Source organism: Triticum aestivum, chromosome 7B, assembly GCF_018294505.1.
Source record: "Triticum aestivum cultivar Chinese Spring chromosome 7B, IWGSC CS RefSeq v2.1, whole genome shotgun sequence".
NCBI lineage: Eukaryota > Viridiplantae > Streptophyta > Magnoliopsida > Poales > Poaceae > Triticum > Triticum aestivum.
Window position 1 is genome coordinate 127094170 of NC_057813.1, and position 22967 is coordinate 127117136.

Genomic DNA, 22967 nt, shown 5'->3' on the forward strand with positions numbered 1-22967 from the left:
GCTAGGGTTCCCCAGGGGGCCGACGACGTTCTTATCCACCAGGAGGACCGTGGGATGCCCGACACGACGACGGCAGCGGCCATGGTGGGGGTGGATGCGTGTCACGCCATGGCCCCTGTCTCCTGGAGGAACAGAGGAAGGGGAAAAAGGCCGTGGTGGGCTGGCCATGGGCACTGTGGTCACATGTGGCCCAAAGACAAAGTAGGATTTTAGACTTTTCCTTTTTTTTTACTTTACTGCTTATTCATTTCACCACTGTTTGACATTTTAATTTATTACCAAATGAGTTTTGTTCAACATGAAACTTGTCACACAAATAGTGTTCATTATTTTGGAGGCCCACAAAGTTTAAAGTGGTTTGGGAAATGTGAGACTACTTGTTGGATTTTAAACGACCAAATTAAACGCTTGCTGGTCCACCAAAATATTGCTCTGGCCATATTAGAAACCCAATTTGAGTTGATTTCTTCATGAAATTTACTTGGGCAGTATTTGCAACATCTGGAACATTTTATTTTGCATGATCGAGAAGTTTGAACTTCGGACTTCTATTTTAAATTTGAATTTGGATTGCAATTTGGATCAACCGAGGATTAGCAAAGGTCAGAGTGATGACCTAGCATCATTAGTAGGAGATTACTGTAGCTTAATTATCCGGGCGTCACAGGCGCATCCTCAAGCCGCCGGGGCAAGGCCGACACACTGGCCCCCACCTAGTTCGATGACTTCTCGGACCCCCCCCCCCTCCATCGCGGGAATTGTAGAGGACATACATCGGCGTCTGGCAGCGTGAATGAGGACATGGGTGGCAGAGATCACCGATTGGTAGACCCACACGAGGAAGTGGGTCGGGTCGTTCCACACGGCGGAGCTCGCGGCGCTCGAATACGACAGGTGGCAAGTCCGGTTCCACGGCTCCGCCGCGTGGCTCAACTTCCCGTTTGGGACGACGCTGGGTGTGGTGAGTGCGGCAATGGCTCGGAAGGACCGAGAGGTGAGGGATTGCCTCGCGGTGGCGGCCGTCGACGAGGCGTACATGGCGGATCTCCGCCGCCAGCACCTCGAGCTCGTGGAGGCGGAGTGGGCGATATTCGCGGACAATGGCGGTGAGGTCATCGTCAAGGCGACGAAGAGGGCAGCAAGGAGGACAACAAGGAGGGCGGCGAGGAGGAGAAGGAGCGAGTTCGATGTTGAGGAATGGTGGCGCATCTTCCCCGACTGTGACGCCGGCGGTGGCCTTTCGAGGCAAGATTGGCTCGACCTCCACTCTGGCCGGTGATGATGAGTAGTCTAGTGTAGTTTAAATTTGAATTTATTTTTAATGTTCGTTTGTCAAGAATAGGTTGAACTTATGTTTAAATGTATGCAATTTTTGTTTGAAACTAGGTTGAATTTATGTTTTACTCCGCCAAATTCAGGAAATCGGCTAGAACCGAACAAATTAGTGGAGTATAAATACTTCACTAAGATTTACTCAGCCGGATCATTCTTTAATTTTTAGGGACCGGTTAGAAATGCGCTAACGGGGTGTGAAGCCCTTTTCGATAATTTGGTTCTCTTTTACTCCTTCCGTTTCGAAATAGATGACTCAATTTTATATTAAAATTAGTACAAAGTTGAGTTATCTATTTTAAAACGGAAGGAGTAGTTTATATACTCAAGTTAGCAACTGAATGCCGGATACATTTGCCGAGGGGCCTATTGTATCGATGATCGCCGCACCGGAGTCGGCGGCGGAAAAGAGCCCGCTCCATCAATTTCTAATCTCTACGCCTGCTACCTGCCGCCCGCCGTCGAATTAACAACTAAACGCTGCGGCACGAGGGCCACCACTAGGACCCTTAGCCATCACGTTGAAACTATCTTTGCGGTCGACCAGCACGTGTTCTTCGTGCCAGAATTTTCCTTGCTCCAACAGCCAGAGAGAAACACCGCACGTCCCCACGTTTGAGAGCAACAGCCAACAGGACACGCGCGATTCTTATAAATCAAACCCATCGAACCATCTCCAGTCCATCAATTTGCTTCCTCCAACCAGCACAACACCCGATCAACTAGCAGAGGCAGAGCCGGCAGGGGGTTCGAGAGCGTGCAGAGGGGTCGATCGATCGAGCAGCAAGAATGGCGGCGTCAGGGAGCGCTCAGAGCCGGCGGTTCGCCGCAGCGTGCGGCGTTCTCAGCCGCTGCATCAAGGCGGCGGAGGCGCGGCCGGCGGCCACGGTGGTCCTCCCCCTCATGCCCGGAGCGGAAGTGCCCGATCAAGACGAGCACGCGGCGGGTCCTCCGCCGGCGAACGCGCAGATGACCATCTTGTACGGCGGGCAGGTGCTGGTACTCGACGAGGTCCCGGACGACAGGGCGGCCGAGCTGCTCCGTGTCGCTGCCGCAGCAGGCACCACGCGAGGGGACGGCGACCTGCCCATGGCAAGGAAGGCGTCGCTGCAGCGGTTCATGGAGAAGCGCAAAGGAAGGCTCGCCGCTCGCGCCGTCCCCTACAGCCGGCCCGACGGCGACGCGTTCGCCTGTAACCGTCTCACGCTTACGCTCTGATTCGTGTTCATGATGCGTAGTAGAGACGTAGAGTAGCCTGAGTAATTTATGGTCCATGTAAATGTGTGGCTGCTGTTAGAGTAGCCTGTTCCCGTCGCTCTGAATTATCTCGATCAGAAATTATTGCTGCTGTTGTTCTGATGAACTGATCATGGCGAATTGACGAGGTTTAAAATTAAAATTATAAGTATATAGGAGTACATCATGCGCACGCTTGCCGTGTTGGCGGTAGCTGGACATGCTTTGCTGGTAACACCTGCAATTGGCAATTAGCAAGCGTGCGTACTTGGAAGAAAAGGCATGCAGCTTGAAAACCCCTTCTGTCCAAACTGCAACCAAGATGCAGAAGAAACACCACTCCGTTTGCTGTGGGACTGTGATTTTGCACATCAAAGTTGGAGAACCTTGGCGCCCAACAAAGAGAGGGGCACATCAATTTTTGAAGAAACAATGTTGACAACAGCTCACCTTCCAAAGAGTTTACAGAAATTGTAATCCTTGAATGCCGGAACATATGGATATAAAGAAATGGCAAAGTCTTCAAAGGTCAACTACTAACTATTCAAGCTTGCAAATACTCCCTCATTTTTATTTACTCCGCATATTGCAGTTGATTGAAGGCAAACTTTATAAAATTTGACCAAGTTTTTTTTTTGAAAGATCCAGCTTCGCACTTGCTTTTCATTGATTTAGCAGAGGGAGAATACAAAGGCAAGCCTGATCAAGTAATTAGGATTGAGCTGCGAGTGCACCAATAGGCTGGTGATCCCGTAGAAGAAAACTGGGCTGACTGAACTAACTACTCACGTTGTATCCCCGAACGGGGTCGCTATGCACTTAGCACCAGCCAGGCGCCATTGCTCTATGTCATTGCGAACACGATCGATCTCCCGCCTAGTGCATGTCAAGTGCCCACGAGAAGTGCATCCATTTCTTTCTAGCCAAATGTGACATGCCACCGCCATCAAGATGGAGCGCTGCCCCTTATAAGATCCCGGTGCCGCCCCGTCCAGTTTCCTCTTGATGATCTGCATTGTCGTGCACCTCGGCGTCCCATCTTCAGGCCGCAGAGCGGAGCATCCTTCCCAGGTTGCCACATGGGACCATACCTCCTTGGAAAAAGGGCACTCCCAAAAGAGGTGGATGAAAGATTCTAGGTGAGGGAGTCCTGAATTAGGGGGTCTTTGGACAGCCGGACTATATACTTTGGCCGGATTGTTGGACTATGAAGATACAAGATTGAAGACTTCGTCCCGTGTCCGGGTAAGACTCTCCTTTGCATGGAAGGCAAGCTTGGCAATTCGGATATGTAGATCTCCTTCTCTGTAACCGACTCTATGTAACCCTAGCCCCCTCCGGTGTCTATATAAACCGGAGGGTTTAATCCGTAGGACAACAACAATCATAATCATAGGCTAGCTTCTAGGATTTAGCCTCTACGATCTCGTGGTAGATCAACTTTTTTAATACTCATATTATCAAGATCAATCAAGCAGGAAGTAGGGTATTACCTCCATCGAGAGGGCCCGAACCTGGGTAAACATCGTGTCCCCCGCCTCCTGTTACCATTAGCCTTAGACGCACAGTTCGGGACCCCCTACCCGAGATCCGCCGGTTTTGACACCAACATTGGTGCTTTCATTGAGAGTTTCACTGTGTCGTCACGATAAGGCTTGATGGCTCCTTCAATCATCTGCAAGGATGCGGTCCAGGGTGAGGTTTTCCTTCCCGGACAGATCTTCATCTTCGGCGGCTTCGTATTGCGGGCCAACTCGCTTGGCCATCTAGAGCAGATCGATAGCTACGCCCCTGGCCATCAGGTCAGGTTTGGGAGCTTGAACTACACTGCCGACATCCGAAGAGACTTGATCTTTGACAGATTCGAGCCCATGTCAAGTGCGCCGAACAGTCACGACGAGCATGACTTAGATCTACCATCGGACGGTGTTCGAGAGATCACACCTGCGGCTGCCCCGACCCTTAATCCGGATAAGATCGTGCCATCCGAGGACGGGTGGATGGACCCCGCCACGGAGGCCGCACACTCATCGGTGATAGAGCCGAACACAGACTTCACCTCCAAAGAGATCTGTGCCATCGGACCCTTGGACTCGTCTTCGGCCATCGGTTCCGAACCACGCGCGTTCGTGCCTATATTTGATTAGGCACCGATCATGGAGTTTACCTCCACGGATATTTTTCAGCACTCGCCCTTGGGCGACGTGCTAAACTCATTAAAGTCTCTCTCCCTGTCAGGAGACTCTTGGCCGAACTATGTCCGGCTTGAGTGGGAAGCGGACGCCGAAGAAATTCGTTTCCCACCCACCACTCACTTAATAGCCACTGTCGACGATTTAGCCGACATGCTTGACTTCGACGCCGAAGACATCGACGGTATGGACAACGATGCAAGAGAAGAACAGGAACCACCGCCCATAGGGCGCTGGACAACCACCTCATCATATGATATATATATATATGGTGGACACCCCCAAAGAAAGCAATGGCGATGAGGCAACGGAGGATAATACCCTTAAGAAGGAATCTAAGCACCGATGTCATCGGCGTCGCTCTAAGCCACACCAAAGCAAAAATAGCGATACCGGCACAAGAAACGATAGCAATCCGGACGGTGCCGAAGACGAAAACAATCCCGCCCAGCCAGGCTTCGTGTAGGCCGAGCGGGAGGATGGGCAAGCTAGCCCTAAGGAACAGGCAACGGATGGAGCATCAGGGGATGACAATTACATGCCCCTCTCTGAAGACGAAGTGAGCCTTGGCGACGAAGAATTCATCATGCCTGAAGATCCCGTCGAGCAGGAGCGCTTCAAGCGCCGGCTTACAGCCACTGCAAAAAGCCTGAAGAAACATCAGCAGCAGCTTCAAGCTGAACAAGATCTGCTAACTGATATATGGACCGAGGTCATGGCTGCCGAGGAATACGGACTCGAGTGCACAACCAAAAGTTACCCAAAGCACAAGTTGCTACCTCAACTCGAGGAGGAGGCATTAAAGCCTACACTACCAGCGCATGACGCGGCTGACCGGCTACCTCGTGGCCGAGACAAAGCGGCGTATCAGCCCGAAGTCCAGCCCGCACCCCGTCGCCAAACAAGCAAAAACATGAAGGCCCGGGGCTCATTGCATGACCTGCGAGACAAATTGAAAAACAAAGCAGGACAGTCAAGATCGATCTACGGATCATGGGCGCGCGCCCCAACGCGTGACGATGACCGTCACGCCGGATATACTAAAAACAAATCCGGTCGGGCCGAATACAATAGGCCAGACTCATTTGAACTACGTCGTGATGTAGCCCAGCATAGAGGCACCGCACACCCCTTATGCTTCACGGACGAAGTAATGGATCATGAATTCCCAGAAGGGTTTAAGCCCATAAATATTGAGCCTTACAACGGGACTACAGACCCCGCATGGATAGAAGATTTCTTTCTCCACATTCACATGGCCCGCGGGGATGATTTACATGCCATCAAATGCCTCCCACTAAAACTTAAGGGACCGGCTCGGCATTGGCTGAATAGCTTGCCAGCAACTCCATCGGAAGTTGGGAGAACCTGGCAGACGCATTCCTGGATAACTTCCAGGGCACGTACGTGCGACCACCGGATGCTGACGATTTAAGTCACATAATCCAACAGCCCGGAGAGTCAGCCAGGAAATTCAGGACTCGGTTCCTAACTAAAAAGAACCAAATTATCGACTGTGCGGATGCCGAAGCCCTAGCGGCCTTTAAGCATAATATCCGTGACGAGTGGCTTGCCCGACATCTCGGCCAAGAAAAACCGAAGTCCATGGCAGCCCTCACGACACTCATGACCCGCTTTTGTGCGGGAATGCACTAGTGCAGAACCGGGCAATAGCACCGGTTCGTAAGGCCCTTTAGTGCCGGTTCCATAACCGGCACTAAAGTGTTGGCACTAAAGCCCCCCTCCCTTTAGTACCGGTTCAGCATGAACCGGTGCTAAAGGAAAACCACGTGGCACGAGCCAGCTCCAGGGGCCTGGAGCCCTTTAGTACCGGTTGGTAAGACCAACCGGTACTATAAGGTTTGGGGGGTTTTTAGTTTTATGATTTCTTTTTCATTTAATTTTGTGTTTTCATTTTAATTCTTTTTCGTTTGTTGTTATTTTACAATACTACACATTGTACACGTTATGCATATATATATATATATATATATATATATATATATATATAGAATTTCTAGTAGAACCAATCATGCATATATATATCATCAATGTCTCACAAACCATCATATTAATTAATTCACACATACACACATGTATAGCTCTATACAATTTCTTGTACATATGCATGTTGCCTTCGGAGCCAGTGGCATTAGCCTAATTGGTGCCTTCGGAGCACGATGACAATTGGAAGTGGTTTTCATGGGGGCGGTAGCGGGTAATAGTATTCTCCTTTCGGATTTATGACCTGGTCGAGCAAAAATCCCGCCATTTCCTCTTGAAGTGCTTCTACGCGCTCCGTTTCTAGGAGCTTCGCCCGCACCTCTCTGAACTGTTAAGAAGGAGATCAATATGCATGTGTATTAGTTATGTGACTAGATATCGATAATGGTGTAAAAATTGTGAATAGTGTTTTGACAAGCGTACCCATTCCTGTCTTTGAGATCTGCTCCTTTCGGACGCCATCATGCGAATGTTCTCGCAGACGCAGAATGCACACAGATCAGTCCCCTGCGCCTGCTTCAGGGCCTTTACGAGAATGGAATTTGATCAGATAATAATTAATCAAGCATGATAATTAAAGAGATGGCAGCTAGCTAGCTAGCTAGTACTACTTAATTACTTACCTTGGGTCTTCCCATTTAAGCTTTTCTTTCCATTCGCCTTCCGTGACGCTGATGAACCTTGCCCAAGCCCTGCCCGCCGACAAAGAAAATGAATAAAGGGGTTATTAAATAGTTCATATCATGAAATGACGAACTAAATAGGCCGAGATATATAGTTAATAATGATTGAAATTACCTGTTGACTATCCCAAACAAGATGTTATAGTCAGTTTTTTCTTTGAGTAGTGAGTCCAGTATTTCAACTGTTCCGGCGTCAACTTTAATGATACACAAGACCCAGTGAAATCTGCATGCACACACGTTTGCATGTCTTAATTAAGCGGGCATATGTAAGCAAAAACATGTAGCTAGCTAGTAGGCAAAAACAGAGAATTTGTAGTACAAGACAGTGTGACTCACTGGAAGTTGTAAGGAAGTAGTATATCTTCATTGTATTTGAGGCGCTTCAAGAACTCTAGCATGCTGTCCTCTACGGCCTTGACGTTCATCTATTTTCCATGTGTATTCATTAACGGTGTTTGGGTCAATGAACCCAATGCCATAGCATCCACCTTTTCTCATTTCATACATCTTCATCCTGCATATAATACCACAGAAAAGAATATAGTAAGGAAAATTACAGGTAATGATTGATCAAAAGGATCACTACAGCTAGCTTGAGACTTACATTACAGAAAAAAATCACTTACAGACAATAGCAACTGACGATAGATTTGTCGAGCGCGTCTTGATTGTATAACTGAAACAGTTCAGAATACTCAACGGACACAGCTTTCTCATGGTAGTAATGCTCCTCCTTGACATTCACCATGAGGGACAATCGATCGGAAATCTTGGTAATGTTCATGTACCATTGATGCAATTCATACATTCTCGTTGGGAGGTTCTTGACCTTGTCTGGCTCGACCAAAGGTTGGCCTTGGACATATTTCCATTTTATTTCATCCTCTCTAAGCACAGGCATGGGCTCGATCTCGAGGAGTTGTCCAACAGTGATTTTGAGAATTTCAGCCTGCATTATATGCTCCTCCGTTATTACCACATTGCCCACCTCAGGAACGTAAACTGTTTGCCCACAATAATATTGGGCGCGCATACTGTCACGTGTTGTTGGCACAACAAGCGAGGGGATCGATTGCGCCACCTGTTCTCCCAGCTGGGGAATGGTTTTCCCGCATTTTTTGATAGCTGCTTCTTGTTTGCTCGATCCTGAGCTCGCCTCCTTACGTAGACGTGCTCGATTTAACTTCCTAATGTGGCGCTCATAGTCTGTGTCAACAGGCTTGAGAGCTGGTGGTTGAGCCATACGAATGAAGTGGTCGATCATTTCCTCAGGCACTTTCTCCCTTGGCGGCGTTGGCGGTTTCGGTGCAAAATGGGCTTCCACCTTGGACTTTGATATGGCTGCGATTTCCTCCTCGGACCTGTCATAAGCCCTCTGCGGAAGAGGTGTGAGGCTTGGACCATATTTATATCGCTTGCCTTCGCCTGTACTTCCTGTACTACCTCGACTCGTACCGCTACGCACCATAGCTGCGGGGTGTCTCTTCTGCGATTGCTGAGGCGGCGGAGACGGCTGACGGGGCTGAGTTGGACGAGGAGGAGTGGCCGCCTGAAGCTGTGCCAGACTTGGAGGAGGAGTGGCCTGAGGTTGTGCCGGACTTGGAGGAGGAGTGGACGTCTGACGCTGTGGCGGACTTGGAGGAGGAGGAGTGGCCTGACACTTTGCCGGACTTGGTGGACTTGCAGGAGCGGGAGACTGCTGACTCAGTGGCGGACTTCGACGAGGAGTCGGCTGACGCCGTGTCGGTGGCCTTCGAAAGATGATGCAATCCTTTTTCCATAGGATGATACAATGGTTGGCGTCTCCGAGAAAGCGCTCGTCGTCACCTCCATGAATGTCAAGCTCTAGCTCCGAATATGGGCCCACCACCTCATCAACCAAGACACGAGCATAGCCCGCTGGAATCGCGTTGCAATGGAAGGTTGCCTCGGGGGGATTTGTAAAAGCAACGGCGTCCGCCACCTTCATGGATATGTTCTTCATTTTGACGTGTAGCTCGCAGCTAGTGTTCTCCGTGATGTCATCCACGGGGTATCTACCCAGCATTGCGTCGTCCGGGGCGGAACCCACGCTGCTTCTCGGCATGGATGGGGTGGTGCTATCCAATGCTGGATCATTCGCTAGCTGCTGCAGCTGCTGAGACCCCCTTTGCTGGGTAAGTGAGTCGATCTGCTCCTGCTGCCGCTGGAATTTGACTACCAATTCCGCTTGACTTGCTTCTAGGCCTTGAAGGCGTTCATAGTCCCGCTTCCTCTGCTCCTCCTCCATCTTCCTCTTCTTCTCCTCCGCAATCTTCTTTCTCGCACGGGTTCTGTAGTCGGTGTTCCAGTCTGAAAACCCCTCATACCACGGAATAACGCCCTTGCCTCGTGTTCTTCCCGGGTGTTCAGGATTTCCCAGGGCACGCATAAGCTCATCGTTCTCTCTGTTGGGCTGGAACACCCTCGATCGTGCCTCTTCTATTGCAACAAGTATCGCATCGTCGGCTCCCTTCAGACTTGCCCTCGTCGAAACATTGCCTGTCTTCGGGTCCAACTCCCCCCATGCGCATAGAACCAAGTCCTGACCCTGGGGGGCCAGCTCTTAGTAACCGGAGTGGCACCTGCATCCTCCATCTCTTTCTCAGACTTATCCCACTTAGGCATTGCCACCGCATAGCCACCTGGCCCCACCTTATGGAACTTATCCTTTTTTTCGGCATTCTTCTTGTTTATTCTCGACCGTTCCTTAGCTAATTCTGAATCCTTGAATTTCACGAAATCGTCCCAATGAGCACGTTGGTTCTCTAGTGTTCCCTCGAATACTGGAGTCTTCCTTCCTCCCTTGACGTACTTGTCCCATTCACGATTCTTGTGGTTCTTGAATGCAACCGCCATCTTCCTAAGAGCAGCGTCCTTGACTTTCTGTACATCTGCTTTTGTGAAATGATCTGGTAGGGTGAAATGTTCCATGAGAGTATCCCAAAGCAAATCTTTTTGATTCTTGTCGACAAAAGTAACATCTGGACGTGGAGCAGCGTCCTCTTTGCCTTTTTGTCTTTTGTCTTTTGCTGGCTCTCTCCATTCTTGAAGGGAGATCGGGAGTTGGTCCTTCACAAGAACTCCGCACTGACGAATGAACTTGTCCGCAATCTTCTTAGGCGCTAATGGTTCGCCATTAGGTCTGACTGCCTCGATATTGTACTTTACGCCCTCCTTCAACTTTTTGTTCGGGCCTCATTTCGTCCTTTTGCTTGAAGATTTGCTCGATCCGGATGGCTGAAAGAACAAAGATCGATTCGTTAATATATCTTCAAGTCATTTAAAACATGTGATGATCACCAGATACCTGCTTATATAAATATATATACCTCGCCGGTCTTTGTTGTTTCAGGATCAACATGTTCTTCGTCATCGTCATAATCGTAGTTCATGACTTCATCAATTCGGTCGTCGCGATCGAATATCATATCACCCTCCCCGGTGTTGTTTAGAAATTCGGAGCCGTCATAATCTTCTTCGTTCTGATCATCATCTGGCCCGTATATCATATCGAACATGGTCTGTTCTCCCTCTCTGTCGGTATTGTCTGCCATAGCTTTTATTTAACTAATTCAAAAGAAATATAAAACAATTTAGTATTCAAATTACATTGTCTCGAATAATAGATATAATCTCGAATACTTCGTCTAGAATAATAGATATAATCTCGAATACATCGTCTCGAATGATATATAATATTGAATAGTACATCACTGGCTAGCTAATTAAAGATCGAATACTACAGAAGAATCTAGGACACTCGCGGTTCCTGCGGCGCGGGCTGTGGACACCCAAAGAGAAGGAACCCTCACAGGATCATAGCTGAAGTGAGATCCTCGAAGATACTGCCAGGTATTGGAGAACCTGCCGCCCTCTAACGCAACCATGTAGCGATGGACGTGCTCGTCCTCCTCCCTGACACGGCGACGTACCACCTCCGGCGGGGCCGGGTCCCTCCGCACCGAAACTGGCCCACGCGAATGCCACCAAACGAGATCAGGGTCGACGACGGGACCCGGGGCCGGGTTCCTCATCAAGCGGCGCGCCCCTCCAGGCAGCACCTCCCAGTGCCAGCCCGGCGGAGCCCAGTCCCGGACATGGGTCGGCTGAACGTCATCGCGGACGGGTCGACGGCGAGGATGCGGGCCGGGCATCATCGAGAACAAATACTAGCTATATGCCCGCAAAAAGTAATAATTTTTTAATGATTGGATTTTGATAACTAAAATTTCTAACATTTCTACTATTTCAAAAATATATATACTATTTCATACTAATTAAGCATCTAACACTAAAAACAGAAAACACAACTTCTATACATCCATTAAAAAACTGAAAAACAACATTATATTAAAAATTTCCATACTAATTAAACACTAATTATATACTAATAATAATAATCTAAATTATATACTAATTAAACATAAAAAATTTCCATACTAATTAAACACTAATTTCCATATAAAATTTTTTGATAACTAAAACAATAATAATCTAAATAATCTAAACTAATTAAACATACAAAATACGTATATAGTAATATATACATGCATTAATTCATACATATGTGTGTCTGTGTCTGTGTGTTCCATATAAATTTTTTTGATAACTAAAACAACAATAATCTAAATAATCTAAATTATATAATAATTCATGCTTGTGTGTGTGTGTGTGTTTTGATAACTAAAACAATAATAATCTAAATAATCTAAATTATATACTAATTCATGCGCTTGTGTGTGTGTGTGTGTGTGTGTGCTCGGGGCCAGGAGGGGCGGCGCCCATGGTGGCCACCGGGGGCGAGGGAGAGAGGTTAGAGGGGGAGAGCTCACAGCAGGGCGACGGCGACGGCGAGGCGACGGCGGCGACGGGGACGGGGGTGGCGACGGGGACGGGGGGCGGCGACGGAGACGAGGGCGGCGACGGGGATGGGGGCGGCGACGGGGACGGGGGCGGGCCCGGGGCGGCGACGGAGACGACGGCGGCGGCGACGAGGGGCGGGGACGGCCGGGGTCGGCGACGAGGGGCGGGGGCGGCGACATCAACGGGGACGGTGTCGATCGGGGCAGGGCGGCGCAACGGAGAGGGAGAGGAAACAGAGGGAAGAAACAGAGGGAAACTGAAATTTTTTAAGTGTTGTATATATAGGATGGACCTTTAGTACCGGTTGGAGCCACCAACTGGTACTAAAGGTCTGTTTTGGCCAGGCCAAGCGGCGGGAAGCGACCCCCTTTAGTACTGGGTGGTGGCACAAACTGGTACTAAAGGCCCCCCCTTTAGTACCGGTTTGTGCCACGACCCGATACTAAAGGGGGTGCGCTGGCGCAGGTGCGGTGCGGCAAGTTTAGTCCCACCTCGCTAGCCGAGGGGCGACCGCACTGGTTTATAAACCCCCGTGCGGTCGCTCTCTCGAGCTCCTCTCCAAAGCAGGCTTACTGGGCCTACGTGTTCTTTGCAGCCCTGTGGGCCCACTTGGCCTTTGCGGGCCTGCATCCTGGCCCAACGACAGGTTGGGTTTCTAGTCATATGCAGGCCACTCTGGCCTAGTAGGCGGGCTTTTTTTTATTTTATTTTTTGCTTTATTTTTTTGTGTTTTTTTTGTGTATTTAGAGTTTCTTTGTGAACATTTTTGTTTTAGGTACAAAAAATTACAAACTTTCTATTAGGGCTTTTTTTATTTTTTTGCTTTATTTATTTTTGTGTTTTTTTGTGTATTTAGAGTTTCTTTGTGAAAATTTTTGTTTTAGGTACAAAAAATTACAAACTTTCTGTTAGGGATTTTTATTATTATTTTTTGCTTTATTTATTTTTGTGTTGTTTTTTTGTGTATTTAGAGTTTCTTTGTGAACATTTTTGTTTTAGGTACAAAAAATTGTTGGAAATATGCCCTAGAGGCAATAATAAATTGGTTATTATTATATTTCCTTGTTCATGATAATCGTTTATTGTCCATGCTATAATTGTATTGATAGGAAACTCACATATATGTGTGGATATATAGACAACACCATGTCCCTAGTAAGCCTCTAGTTGACTAGCTCGTTGATCAATAGATGGTTACGGTTTCCTAACCATGGACATTAAGATGTCGTTGATAACGAGATCACATCATTAGGAGAATGATGTGATGGACTAGACCCAATCCTAAGCATAACACAAAGATCGTGTAGTTCGTTTGCTAGAGCTTTGCCAATGTCAAGTATCTTTTCCTTAGACCATGAGATCGTGTAACTCCCGGATACCGTAAGAGTGCTTTGGGTGTACCAAATGTCACAACGTAACTGGGTGATTATAAAGGTGCACTACAGGTATCTCTGAAAGTGTCTGTTGGGTTGACACGGATCGAGACTGGGATTTGTCACTCCGTGTAAATGGAGAGGTATCTCTGGGCCCACTCGGTAGGACATCATCATAATGTGCACAATGTGACCAAGGGGTTGATCACGGGATGATGTGTTACGGAACGAGTAAAGAGACTTGCCGGTAACGAGATTGAACAAGGTATCGGTATACCGACGATCGAATCTCGGGCAAGTAAAATACCGCTAGACAAAGGGAATTGTATACGGGATCGATTGAGTCCTTGACATCGTGGTTCATCCGATGAGATAATCGTGGAATATGTGGGAGCCAACATGGGTATCCAGATCCCGCTGTTGGTTATTGACCGGAGAACGTCTCGGTCATGTCTGCATGTCTCCCGAACCCGTAGGGTCTACACACTTAAGGTTCGATGATGCTAGGGTTATAAAGGAAGTTTGTATGTGGTTACCGAATGTTGTTCGGAGTCCCGGATGAGATCCCGGACGTCACGAGGAGTTCCGGAATGGTCCGGAGGTAAAGATTTATATATGGAAGTCCTGTTTTGGTCACCGGAAAAGTTTCGGGTTTTATCGGTAACGTACCGGGACCACCGGGAGGATCCCCGGGGTCCACCAAGTGGGGCCACCAACCCCGGAGGCTTGCATGGGCATAGAGTGGAAAGGGACCAGCCCCAGAGTGGGCTGGTGCGCCTCCCACCCTTGCCCAAGGTGCAACTAGGAGGGGAGAGGGCAAACCCTAGGGCAGATGGGCCCTAAGGCCCACCCCAGGCGCGCCTCCCCTCTCTCCCCCTCTTGGCCGCCCCCAAGTCCCATCTAGGGCTGGCCGCACCCCTTGGGGTGGGAAACCCTAAAGGGGGCGCAGCCCCCCCTTCCCCCTATATATAGTTGAGGTTTGGGGCTGCTAAACATATGAGAACTTCTCCCTCTTGGCGCAGCCCTACCTCTCCCTACTCCTCCTCTCCCGCAGGTGCTTGGCGAAGCCCTGCAGGATTGCCACGCTCCTCCACCACCACCACGCCGTTGTGCTGCTGCTGGATGGAGTCTTCCTCAACCTCTCCCTCTCTCCTTGCTGGATCAAGGCATGGGAGACGTCACCGGGTTGTACGTGTGTTGAACGCGGAGGTGCCGTCCGTTCGGCACTAGGATCTCCGGTGATTTGGATCACGACGAGTACGACTCCTTCAACCCCATTCACTTGAACGCTTTCGCTTAGCGATCTACAAGGGTATGTAGATGCACTCTCCTTCCCTCGTTGCTAGTTTCTCCATAGATAGATCTTGGTGACACGTAGGAAAATTTTGAATTTCTGCTACGTTCCCCAACAGTGGCATCATGAGCTAGGTCTATTGCGTAGATTCTTTGCACGAGTAGAACACAAAGTAGTTGTGGGCGTTGATTTTGTTCAATATGCTTACCGTTACTAGTCCAATCTTGTTTCGACGGTATTGTGGGATGAAGCGGCCCGGACCGACCTTACACGTACTCTTACGTGAGACAGGTTCCACCGATTGACATGCACTTGGTGCATAAGGTGGCTAGCGGGTGCCAGTCTCTCCCACTTTAGTCGGAACGGATTCGATGAAAAGGGTCCTTATGAAGGGTAAATAGCAATTGACATATCACGTTGTGGTTTTGCGTAGGTAAGAAACGTTCTTGCTAGAAACCCATAGCAGCCACGTAAAACATGCAAACAACAATTAGAGGACGTCTAACTTGTTTTTGCAGGGTATGCTATGTGATGTGATATGGCCAAGAAGAATGTGATGAATGATATGTGATGTATGAGATTGATCATGTTCTTGTAATAGGAATCACGACTTGCATGTCGATGAGTATGACAACCGGCAGGAGCCATAGGAGTTGTCTTAATTTATTGTATGACCTGCGTGTCATTAAACAACGCCATGTAATTACTTTACTTTATTGCTAACCGGTAGCCATAGTAGTAGAAGTAATAGTTGGCGAGACAACTTCATGAAGACACGATGATGGAGATCATGATGATGGAGATCATGGTGTCATGCCGGTGACGATGATGATCATGGAGCCCCGAAGATGGAGATCAAATGGAGCTATATGATATTGGCCATATCATGTCACTACTATTTGATTGCATGTGATGTTTATCATGTTTATGCATCTTGTTTACTTAGAACGATGGTAGTAAATAAGATGATCCCTTACAACAATTTCAAGAAGTGTTCTCCCCTAACTGTGCACCGTTGCTACAGTTCGTCGTTTCGAAGCACCACGTGATGATCGGGTGTGATAGATCCTTACGTTCACATACAACGGGTGTAAGACAGATTTACACATGCAATACACTTAGGGTTAACTTGACGAGCCTAGCATGTACAGACATGGCCTCGGAACACGGAGACCGAAAGGTCGAGCATGAATCGTATAGTAGATACGATCAACATGAAGATGTTCACCGATGATGACTAGTCCGTCTCACGTGATGATCGGACACGGCCTAGTTGACTCGGACCATGTAATCACTTAGATGACCAGAGGGATATCTATCTGAGTGGGAGTTCATAAGATGAACTTAATTATCCTGAACATAGTCAAAAGGTTTTCGCAAATTATGTCGTAGCTCGCGCTTCAGTTCTACTGTTTAGATATGTTCCTAGAGAAAATATAGTTGAAAGTTGATAGTAGCGATTATGCGGACAGTAGAAAGCTTATGTCCTTAATGCACTGCTCAGTGTGCCGAACCCCAAACGTCGTTTGTGGATGTTGCGAACATCGGGCATACACGTTTTGATAACTACGTGATAGTTCAGTTAAACGGTTTAGAGTTGAGGCACTAAAGACGTTTTCGAAACATCGCGGAACATATGAGATGTTTCAAGGGCTGAAATTGGGATTTCAGGCTCGTGCCCACGTCAAGAGGTATGAGACCTCCGACGATTTTCTTAGCCTGCAAACTAAGGGAGAAAAGCTCAATCGTTGAGCTTGTGCTCAGATTGTCTGAGTGCAACAATCACTTGAATCGAGTGGGAGTTGATCTTCCAGATGACATAGTGATGTTTCCCCAAAGTCATTGCCACCAAGCTGCTAGAGCTTCGTGATGAACTATAACATATCAGGGATAGATATGATGATCCTTGAAATATTTGTGATGTTTGACACCGCGAAAGTAGAAATCAAGAGGGAGCATCAATTGTTGATGGTTGGGGAAACCACTAGTTTCAAGAAGGGCAAGGGAACAAAGGGATACTTCATGAAACGGCAATTCAGCTGCTGCCCTAGTGAAGAAACCCAAGGTTGAACCCAAACCCGAGAGTAAGTGCTTCTGTAATAAAGGGAACAGCCACTGGAGCAGAATTACCCTAGATACTTGGTAGATGAGAAGGCTGGCAAGGTCGATAGAAGTATATTGGATATACATTGTGTTGATGTGTACTTTACTAGTACTCCTAGTAGCACCAGGGTATTAGATACCGGTTCGGTTGCTAAGTGTTAGTAACTCGAAATAAAAGCTACGGAATAAACGGAGACTAGCTAAAGGTGAGCTGACGATGTGTGTTGGAAATGTTTCCAATGTTGATATGATCAAGCATCGCACACTCCCTCTACCATCGAGATTGGTGTTAAAACCTGAATAATTGTTATTTGGTGTTTGCGTTGAGCATAGACATGATTGGATTATGACTATCGCAATACGGTTATTCATTTAAAGAGAATAATGGTTACTCTATTTATTTGAATAATACCTTCAATGGTCTTGCACCTAAAATGAATGGTTCATTGAAATCTCGATCGTAGTAATACACATGTTCATGCCAAAAGATAGTAATGATAGTACCACCTACTTGTGGCACTGCCACGTAAGTCATATCGGTATAAAATGCATGAAGAAGCTCCATGTTGATGGATCTTTGGACTCACTCATTTTTTGAAAAGTTTGAGACATGCGAACCATGTCTATTGGTGTATATGCATGAAGAAACGCCATGCAAATGGACCGTTTGAACTCACTTGATTTTGAATCACGTGAGACATGCAAATCATACCACATGGGCAAGATGACTGAAAGCCTCGTTTTAGTAAGATGGAACAAGATAGCAACTCGTTAGAAGTAACACATTTTGATGTGTGCAGTCCAATGAGTGCTGAGGCATGCAGTGAATATCGTTATGTTCTTACTTCACAGATGATTCAAGTAGATGTTGAGAATATTTTCTTGATGAAACACAAGTCTGAATTATTGAATGGTTCAAGTAATTTCAGAGTGAAGTAGAAGATCATTGTGACAAGAGGATAAAATGTCTATGATATGATCATAGAGATGAATATCTGAGTTACGAGTTTTGGCATGCAATTAAGACATTGTGGAAATTGTTTTACAATTAATACCGCCTGGAACACCATAGTGTGATGGTGTGTCCGAACATCATAGTTGCACCCTATTGGATATGGTGGGTACCATGATGTATCTTATCGAATTACCACTATCGTTCATGGGTTAGGCATTAGAGACATCCGCACTCACTTTAATAGGGTACCACGTAATTCCGTTGAGATGACACCGGTTTAGAGAAACCTATGCTGTCATTTCTTAAAGGTTTGGGGCTGCGACGCTTATGTGAAAAAGTTTCAGGATTGATAAGCTCGAACCCAAAGCGGATAAAATGCATCTTCATAGGACACCCAAAACAGTTGGGTATACCTCCTAATTCAGATCCGAAAGCAATATGGATTGTTTCTTGAATCGGGTCCTTTCTCGAGGAAAGGTTTCTCTCGAAAAGTTGAGTGGGAGGATGGTGGAGACTTTATGAGGTTATTGAACCGTCACTTCAACTAGTGTGTAGCAGGGCACAGGAAGTTGTTCCTATGGCACCTACACCAATTGAAGTAGAAGCTTATGATAGTGATCATGAAACTTTGGATCAAGTCACTACCGTACCTCGTAGGGTGACAAGGATGCGTACTACTTCAGAGTGGTACGGTGATCCTGTCTTGAAGGTCATGTTGCTAGACAACAATGAACCTACGAGCTATGGGGAAGTGATGGTGGGCCCAAATTCTGACAAATGGTTAAGAAACCATGAAATCCGAGATAGGATCCATGTATCAGAACAAAGCATGGACTTTGGCGGACTTGCCCAATGATCGGCAAGCCATTGAGATAAATGGATCTTTTTAAGAAGAAGACGGACGTGGATGGTAATGTCACCATCTATGAAGCTCAACTTGTGGTGAAGAGTTTTTCACAAGTTCAAGGAGTTGACTACGATGAGATTTTCTCATCCGTAGAGATGCTTAAGTCCGTCGGAATCATGTTAGCATAAGCTGCATTTATGAAATCTGGCAGATCAAAACTAGTTTCCTTACCAGTTTTCGTAAGGAAAGGTTGTATGTGATACAATCAGAAAGGTTTTGTCGATCCTAAGGATGCTAAAAGGTATGCTAGCTCCAGCAATCCTTCTAAGGACTGGAGTAAGCATCTCGGAGTTGGAATGTGCGCTTTGATGAAATGATCAAAGATTTTGGGTTTATACAAAGTTCATGAGAAACTTGTATTTCCAAAGAAGTGAGTGGGAGCACTATAGAATTTCTGATGAATATATGTTGTCGACATATCATAGATCAGAGATGACGTAGATTTTCTAGAAAGCATATAGGGTTATTTGAAAGGTGTTTTTCAATAGAAAACCTGGATTAAGCTACTTGAACATTGAGCATCAAGATCTATAAGGATAGATCAAAATGCTTAATAATACTTTCAAATGAGCACATACCTTGACATGATCTTGAAGGTGTTCAAGATGGATCAGTCAAAGAAGAAGTTCTTGCCTGAGTTGTAAGGTACGAAGTTAAGACTTAAAGCTCGACCTCGGCAGAAAAGAGAGAAAGGACGAAGGTCGTCCCCTATGCTTTAGACGTAGCCTCTACAGTATGCTATGCTGTGTACCGCACCTGAAGTGTGCCTTGCCATGAGTCAGTCAAGGGGTACAAGAGTGATCCAAGAATAGATCACAGTACAGCGGTCAAAATAATCCTTAGTAACTAGTGGACTAAGGAATTTTCTCGGTTATGGAGGTGATAAAGAGTTCGACGTAAAGAGTTACGACGATGCAAGCTTAACACCTATCCGGATAGCTCTGAGTAGAGATACCGGATACGTATAATGGAGAAATAATTTAGAATAGCTCCAAGTAGAACAGTTATTTGGAATAGCTCCAAATAGAGCGTGGTAGCTGCATCTAGGAGATGACATAAAGATTTGTAAAGCACACACGGATCTGAAAGGTTCAGACCCGTTGACTACAACCTCTCTCACAAGCAACATGATCAAACCCAGAACTCATTGGGTGTTAATCACATAGTGATGTGAACTAGATTATTGACTCTAGTAAACTCTTTGGATGTTGGTTACATGGTGATGTGACCTGTGAGTGTTAATCACATGGCGATGTGAACTAGATTATTGACTCTAGTGCAAGTGGGAGACTGTTGGAAATATGCCCTAGAGGCAATAATAAATTGGTTATTATTATATTTCCTTGTTCATGATAATCGTTTATTGTCCATGCTATAATTGTATTGATAGGAAACTCAGATACATGTGTGGATATATAGACAACACCATGTCCCTAGTAAGCCTCTAGTTGACTAGCTCGTTGATCAATAGATGGTTACGGTTTCCTAACCATGGACATTAAGATGTCGTTGATAACGGGATCACATCATTAGGAGAATGATGTGATGGACTAGACCCAATCCTAAGCATAGCACAAAGATCGTGTAGTTCGTTTGCTAGAGCTTTGCCAATGTCAAGTATCTTTTCCTTAGACCATGAGATCGTGTAACTCCCGGATACCGTAAGAGTGCTTTGGGTGTACCAAACGTCACAACGTAACTGGGTGATTATAAAGGTGCACTACAGGTATCTCCGAAAGTGTCTGTTGGGTTGACACGGATCGAGACTGGGATTTGTCACTCCGTGTAAATGGAGAGGTATCTCTGGGCCCACTCGGTAGGACATCATCATAATGTGCACAATGTGACCAAGGGGTTGATCACGGGATGATGTGTTATGGAACGAGTAAAGAGACTTGCCGGTAACGAGATTGAACAAGGTATCGGTATACTGACGATCGAATCTCAGGCAAGTAAAATACCGCTAGACAAAGGGAATTGTATACGGGATCGATTGAGTCCTTGACATCGTGGTTCATCCGATGAGATCATCGTGGAACATGTGGGAGCCAACATGGGTATCCAGATCCCGCTGTTGGTTATTGACCGGAGAACGTCTTGGTCATGTCTGCATGTCTCCCAAACCCGTAGGGTCTACACACTTAAGGTTCGATGACGCTAGGGTTATAAAGGAAGTTTGTATGTGGTTACCGAATGTTGTTCGGAGTCCCGGATGAGATCCCGGACGTCACGAGGAGTTCCAGAATGGTCCGGAGGTAAAGATATATATATGGGAAGTCCTGTTTTGGTCACCGGAAAAGTTTCGGGTTTTATCGGTAACGTACCGGGACCACCGGGAGGATCCCGGGGGTCCACCAAGTGGGGCCACCAACCCCGGACGCTTGAATGGGCCTAGAGTGGAAAGGGACCAGCCCCAGAGTGGGCTGGTGCGCCTCCCACCCTTTCCCAAGGCGCAACTAGGAGGGGAGAGGGCAAACCCTAGGGCAGATGGGCCCTAAGGCCCACCCCAGGCGCGCCTCCCCTCTCTCCCCCTCTTGGCCGCCCCCCAAGTCCCATCTAGGGCTGGCCGCACCCCTTGGGGTGGGAAACCCTAAAGGGGGCGCAGCCCCCCCTTCCCCCTATATATAGTTGAGGTTTGGGGCTACTAAACACATGAGAACTTCTCCCTCTTGGCGCAGCCCTACCTCTCCCTACTCCTCCTCTCCCGCAGGTGCTTGGCGAAGCCCTGCAGGATTGCCACGCTCCTCCACCACCACCACGCCGTTGTGCTGCTGCTGGATGGAGTCTTCCTCAACCTCTCCCTCTCTCCTTGCTGGATCAAGGCATGGGAGACGTCACCGGGCTGTACGTGTGTTGAACGCGGAGGTGCCGTCCGTTCGGCACTAGGATCTCCGGTGATTTGGATCACGACGAGTATGACTCCTTCAACCCCGTTCACTTGAACGCTTCCGCTTAGCGATCTACAAGGGTATGTAGATGCACTCTCCTTCCCTCGTTGCTAGTTTCTCCATAGATAGATCTTGGTGACACGTAGGAAAATTTTGAATTTCTGCTACGTTCCCCAACAAAAATTACAAACTTTCTGTTAGGGCTTTTTTTTATTTTTTTGCTTTATTTATTTTTGTGTTTTTTTGTGTATTTAGAGTTTCTTTGTGAACATTTTTGTTTTAGGTACAAAAAATTACAAACTTTCTGTTAGTGCCCGTAGTTTTCAAATTTGAATAGTTTAAATTTTGAATTATTTCAAATTAGTGTGAATCACTAGTTTGTGAATAACTTAACTTTAAAAATCAGTAAAGAATTTGTTTACACATAAAATTTCTTCGTGTTTCAAATGCGAAAACACACAACTACCCTAACTATTACAGAGATTCCCCTCTCGGTGCGAAACATAGAAGAAAGTGATGATAGCTAGTGAAGCCGATCACATCCCAGATCTTTGGGTGTGAAACTTTTTCTTCGCGTGTGTCCCTTTGTGCCGTAACCATGGAAAATCTTCATCATTTAACGGGATGCTCGGGTCAATATTCACCCTGTGAATGGAGCAATTTCATCAAACTTTTCATAATCTTCTGACTTGTCTGTCTTGTCATCCACTCCCACGATGTTTCTCTTCCCAGAAAGAACTATGTGCCGCTTTGGCTCATCGTACGATGCATTCGCTTCCTTATCTTTTCTTTTTCTTGGCTTGGTAGACATGTCCTTCACATAGAAAACCTGTGCCACATCATTGGCTAGGACGAATGGTTCGTCTGCATACGCAAGATTGTTGAGATCCACTGTTGTCATTCCGTACTACGGGTCTTCCGTTACCCCGCCTCGTGTCATATTGACCCATTTGCACCGAAACAAAGGGACCTTTAAACCACATCGATAGTCAAGTTCCCATATGTCCTGTATATAACCATAATATGTTTCCTTTCCCGTCTTGGTTTCTGCATCAAAGCGGACACCACTGTTTTGGTTGGTGCTCTTCTTATCTTGGGCGATCGTGTAAAATG

The 22967-nt window shown here is 46.9% G+C and overlaps 1 protein-coding gene across 1 annotated transcript; it reads left to right on the forward strand.

Annotated features, from left to right (window-relative positions):
• The first annotated feature begins 2026 nt into the window (after positions 1–2026).
• LOC123160253 (protein TIFY 11e) lies at positions 2027–2695 on the forward strand. The gene has a single exon (XM_044578061.1). It carries the CDS (start codon positions 2122–2124, stop codon positions 2548–2550), a length of 429 nt encoding a protein of 142 aa, XP_044433996.1. The 5' UTR covers positions 2027–2121; the 3' UTR covers positions 2551–2695.
• Positions 2696–22967: the final 20272 nt, after the last annotated feature.